Raw genomic sequence first — 5,505 nt, 5'->3', positions numbered from 1 at the left:
AACAGAAGAAATAACGCAACATTCACACGATCTCGGGCGTTACAACGTACGCCGGGTAAAGATAGTTAGATATATTTACCGTAAGCGCCCAAGCAGAACTTTTTGCGATAGGTATTTCACTCCCTATGGCATCTGAAATACGTTTGAAATTTCAGTGCTCTCACTTATCGGGACGATTTTTATAAGTCGATTGGAAGATTCGACCCGTGCGACATCTAGTGGACCTTTTTCCCACTTTTGTTGTATTGCCCCGGTGCTCTAAAAAAATTATCGCAAGATTCCCCCCTTTCCATAGGATTTTATAAATACCTCAAACAGTGCGTCATGGGATTTATGTGATAGGTATTTTACACTCTTCGGCCTCGTTTCAAATTTTCGACCTCTAGATTTTCAAGGAGTTTAATGGAAATCGATCAGGAAGCTCTAAATCTCATGATCATCTCGGTTTTTTTTCTTTTGCTTGCATTGTCTCTATCCTCTAAACAAAGTGCGAGCTCAAGATTGTAGCTTAATGTGCAGTTTTTTCCAACTTGATTGCAAGATTCGCTCTCTGCCAATTAAATGAAATCGGAAAGCTCTTCTACCGGATGGTAAAAATGTGATTTCATTACATTGTCAAAATTGAGTGCATCAGATATGCGGTTCTTCAAAGCTTTATCTGTATATACTTGGCTTTCGTGAGCTACATTTGTACATATTGTGACGAATATTAGCATCATTAAGCTACTACTAAATAAATTCACAACACAATAAAGCAGCCACTCTTATGTAGAAGGCGACGAAGAGATATCTCACACACACAAATATGTAGTCACCAGCCGAAGTAGTTACTCACACATACACATGCATATGGCTATGGGACAGACGTGGACTACAGATATACATGTATATAGCTGATAACTAACCAAGCATGACATACACTTGTTCGCGAAATTTCTAGACCTTAGGAGAAATGGGGGAACGAGGAAACCGAGAGTATAAAAGCAGCGAAAGATGAGTAATAACTATTCAGTTTGATTTAAACACGCTATTAGTTGTGAAGTGACGTATAATTTTACTACTTCCAAAACAATCTAAATAAAGACCAGTTAGCAATACTGAATATTGGAGTGATTTATTCAACAGTTTACCGATTCGAACGTTAGCAGAAGGTGTATAATAACCAGGATTTCACAAAATTCGTTACAATATCAACGAAAGTTGTATAGTAAGCTGAGCTTGATTGCCAGCAACAAAGTAATATCTCAGTAAAAACTTTTGCTCTTTCATGTTTCTTTGTTTAATAAATTTATTTACATCGGCCTTTTAACTGCTCACTCATCTTACTGGCGAATTCTGCTATGATTAGCATTTCTGCATAAACAGAAACTTTGTCGTAAAAGCACTGGTAGCTTTTTTATAGACATATATCTATACATACAAACACACATAGATCAATGAAATCTTCAAGTTAAACAATAAAAACTTCCACTCCACTTCTCCACTATGTATTCATTTGCCCTACTTGGCCGCATTGTTAAAGTTGATCTTCATCAGCGAGGAGCTCTAATTTCGTGCAACATTCATACGCACCTAACTATGGCTAAAATTATCAACGGTACTGTGATTAATAGACTTTACTCGGTGTGTACAAATCGACTTAATACAAATGTATTTGCAAAACCCTTCAAGGATATGCCAGGTCCGCGTGGCCCTTTCGGTCTTGGCACTCTATATCAATACTTGCCATTAATCGGGCGCTACTCATGGCTAGAGCTACATAAGGCGGGAAGCGACAAATACCAGCAATATGGTTCAATTGTGCGCGAGACTATGATACCTGGAGAGGAAATAGTGTGGTTATATGATCCCATTGATATCGCAACACTGCTTAATGAACGAGATTATCCACAACGGCGCAGCCACTTAGCGTTGGAGAAGTATCGCAAAGACCGTCCCCATATTTATCGATCGGCTGGACTATTACCAACGTTAGTTTTGTAAAAAAAAATTGATTGCATACGAAATAAATTTGTTTTATTTTTGGCACAGCAATGGCGCGGAATGGTGGCATCTACGATCGGAACTGCAAAAGGAAATCAGTGCTCCAAAAAATGTGCGCAGCTTTCTTAGTGTTGTAGATTTGGTAACACAAGAATTTTTGGAACATTTGCCCTTAGAACGCAGCTTTGACATTTTACCAAAAGCAGCGCGCTTAAACTTGGAACGTGAGCGCATTAACTTATCTTTGTGTAGTGCAACTTTTTATTCACTAATCTGCTTCTTCCCAGTTACCTGCTTGATGACTTTCGATGAGCGTCTCAACTCCTTCTCACCAGCCGAACAATTACCTACCTCACGATCGTCGCGGCTGATGCGCGCTGCCGAAACAACAAATAGCTGCATTTTGCCAACCGATCACGGATTGCAATTGTGGCGCCACTTTGAGACGCCCACCTATAGGCGTCTACGTAATGCGCAGGAGTATATGGAGAGCATAGCTATTGAACTGGTCTCACAGAAGTTAGCTTATTTTAACGAGAACGTAACCAAAAATGACAAAGACGTCATCATGTCACGCAGCTCGCTGGTGGAAGAGTACTTAAAAAATCCTAATTTGAGTCTCTGCGATGTGATTTGTATGGCAGCGGATTTACTTTTAGCAGGCATTGATACCACTTCGTACACGATGGCTTTCGCGGTTTATTATTTAGCTAGAAATCTGGAAGTGCAACAAAAACTGCAGGAGGAGGCCCGTCGTGTGCTACCCACACGAACCGCAACATTGACGCCAGATGCGTTACGCACCGAAGTGCCATATGCCAGAGCAGTGCTAAAGGAGCTTTTGCGTCTTAATCCAATTTCAGTCGGCGTGGGACGCATACTCAATAGAGATCTGGTGCTTGGTGGTTATCATGTACCAAAAGGTGTAAGTTTTGAGCATAAAAAAAAGAAGCAACTTTCAAATTGAGTGGCATGTCATTCCATTTTGTAGAAAGTTGTTGTGACACAAAATATGATCGCCTGCCGTTTGGAGAAAAATTTCACGGATGCATTGCAATTCAAACCCGAACGTTGGCTATGCCGCAAACAAACCGTTAATCCTTATCTGGTATTGCCCTTCGGCCATGGAATGCGCGCTTGCATTGCACGTCGTGTAGCTGAGCAAAATATTATGGTCTTCCTATTACGCGTAAGTTTCGTTTATTTAGAATGCATAATTAATTTGTTTCTGATTTGTATTTAAATTGAATCGCATGCATAATTTTATAGCTGATGCGGAATTTCCAGATAACTTGGACGGGCGGTAAAGCTGAAGTTGGTGTACGAACGCTGCTAATCAATAAGCCGAGCAGGCCCATTAGCATCCAATTGAAATTGCGGAAGTGATGATCAACGGAAAATAACAATTGGCTAGAATAAATTAATCGTTTTACTGTTAGCAACTGAAATATAAATCGTATTGTGGATGAAATAAATTAAGTGCACGTTTAGAACTACATTTGAGCCCTTAAGACCCGGTCCGTACAATATATCCCAGAAGTTTAAACAAAATCAGGGAAAGTTAATTAGTTATGGAAATGCAGAACTACCGTTCCCTTTGTCATTAAACATTCTCATTACTGAGTACAAACGTTAAACAATTTTTTTGCAAATTTTTTTAATTATGACCCGGTGAAAGTTCTTAAATTTATGAAAATTTGAACATTCTTGCGTCATGCTAAACAATTTCTTGGCGGTTCGAATGGGCTAAATAAAGCCCTCATTGGTTTTCAAAATACATATTTCATATTTAAATATCTTTGTTCCCGGTATGGGGAAATTACAGAACGTAAGCGTAAGTAAACACATAACACTAAAGCATTATATAGAAACAATGTGCGTGGTAAAGTTGGTATGAGCGAATCAGGCGAGAAGGCAAGAAAAGGGAGAAGAAAGGAAAGGACATTAAAATAAATTAAGGGAAGGGGAAGGAAGGGAAAAACCAACCGAAAAAAGTGTATGTTAGTCCTAGTGCTTTGTATTTCCTGACAGTTGAAATTCCCTAGAAAACGGTTGCACTTTATAAGAAAAGTAGAAAAAACGTGTGTCCATTAAAAATATGATTATTTTCCCCATAAAAAAAGAGTTTTTAATCGGCTGACGTCATCAAGAGGGGTGAGGTATTTAAAAAATATTGGCATTCAGGTCAATTCGAAAATCGGCGAAAGTTTACGATTTTCCATGAAATGCTCGTACTTTATACTTCGTCATTGTACTTCTAAGCCGCAAGTAAGCAAAATACGTTTAAGCAATTGTGGTCGTGCCTGCTAAGTTCAAAGCATGAAATAAACATTTAAAAAAACTTCCTCAGAAGATAAGCATTAAGTAGAGGGATTTTCGTGCAATAGGCAGAATAAGGAGAAAGGGAGAAGTGGCAAAACTCACAAGAATACGAGGAATGGGAAAAGAAAAAAACTCACAATATTTTATTTTATTTTTTTTTTTAATTTGACTGATAATAAATAAACACTATCTTTTTCCATGATAAATATTTTTTTTTTGTTCTCCTACAAGATTACAATTTTGTCGCGATAACTCTTCAATCGTCTTTTCTTTCTGAAAAATTGAATGGGATAAATTTGTAATCGAACATTTTTCAGTTTTGTGTCTTCATATAAGCCACTATGTACTTACCATTTTGATGAAAAATTATTGAAAAATATTGTAGTAGATCGCGATTTGTATTTAGAATCCGTCTTGCTATCATTAAATAAGTACGGCCGAAAAAAAAAAACATTTCTTGGAAACAATGATGTACATTATTAAATACTGCAGACCATAGTACAATAGGGAGTTTGGTTTTGTCTTGCAAGTTGAACGGAGTTTTTATATCCTATCTAATACATAGTTTTATAGCATGCACCAGTAGAAAGGGTCAAAATATTCGTACCGAAAATAACAAAATACCACGAAAAAAAAATGATGCATTTTTTAAGATAAATGTGAATTTAGAGGAATACCGTTGAAAAAAATTTATACATTTTTTTAAGCAAAATTAGTGAATTTAGAGGAATACGGTTGCATTTTCATTTCCTACAATTCGATGCACGAAAATTATACATAGGTTTGAGCATATCATGAATCGCACGGATTGCATATAAATTTTTTGGTGTATTATGACTTTACAATCAACATAATTCATGCAATCCGTGCACCGTTTGCAAGACAAAGCGAATCTCCCTAATGTATTGAAATAATAATGTGCTGGGCTGTTAGGGTTTCCCAAGCTAAAGCTTATCATCATATTGTAACGAATATTAGCAGCACTAAGGGATACTATCATCTTTAAGCCGATGCTATGCAGCACAGATGACAGAAGAGTATGAAAGGCCGCAACAGTAGAGGCAGTTTTATTTAAGCAATGTATTAGTTGCGAAGTATAAGTGTTACTGTGAAGTACTTTAATAAAGGCCATTTTGCATTATTAAATATTGGAGTTATTTATTCAACAGTTTAGTGATTCGAACATTAGTAGAGGGTTGC

The 5,505-nt window shown here is 37.3% G+C and overlaps 1 protein-coding gene across 1 annotated transcript; it reads left to right on the top strand.

The window, feature by feature from the left end:
• The first annotated feature begins 991 nt into the window (after window positions 1-991).
• On the top strand, window positions 992-4,642 carry dib (Cytochrome P450 302a1, mitochondrial). The gene is made up of 5 exons (XM_067790582.1): window positions 992-1,970; window positions 2,032-2,207; window positions 2,271-2,908; window positions 2,975-3,172; window positions 3,253-4,642. Exons 1-5 carry the CDS (start codon window positions 1,486-1,488, stop codon window positions 3,367-3,369), a joined length of 1,614 nt encoding a protein of 537 aa, XP_067646683.1. The 5' UTR covers window positions 992-1,485; the 3' UTR covers window positions 3,370-4,642.
• The last annotated feature ends 863 nt before the right edge of the window (window positions 4,643-5,505 follow it).

This window comes from Eurosta solidaginis, chromosome 5 (genome assembly GCF_040869045.1).
Source record: "Eurosta solidaginis isolate ZX-2024a chromosome 5, ASM4086904v1, whole genome shotgun sequence".
NCBI lineage: Eukaryota > Metazoa > Arthropoda > Insecta > Diptera > Tephritidae > Eurosta > Eurosta solidaginis.
Note: the sequence above shows the minus strand (reverse complement) of the source record. Positions and strands in the feature narration are given on the sequence as shown.

What these genes read in the sequence shown, in the direction of transcription:
- dib (XM_067790582.1), top strand. Translation starts at nt 1,486, where the DNA reads ATGTATTCATTTGCCCTACTTGGCCGCATTGTTAAAGTTGATCTTCAT. An exon ending in TCGGCTGGACTATTACCAAC is followed by an intron (nt 1,971 to 2,031) that starts GTTAGTTTTGTA and finishes TTTTTGGCACAG; the next exon opens with CAATGGCGCGGAATGGTGGC. An exon ending in TTATGGTCTTCCTATTACGC is followed by an intron (nt 3,173 to 3,252) that starts GTAAGTTTCGTT and finishes ATAATTTTATAG; the next exon opens with CTGATGCGGAATTTCCAGAT.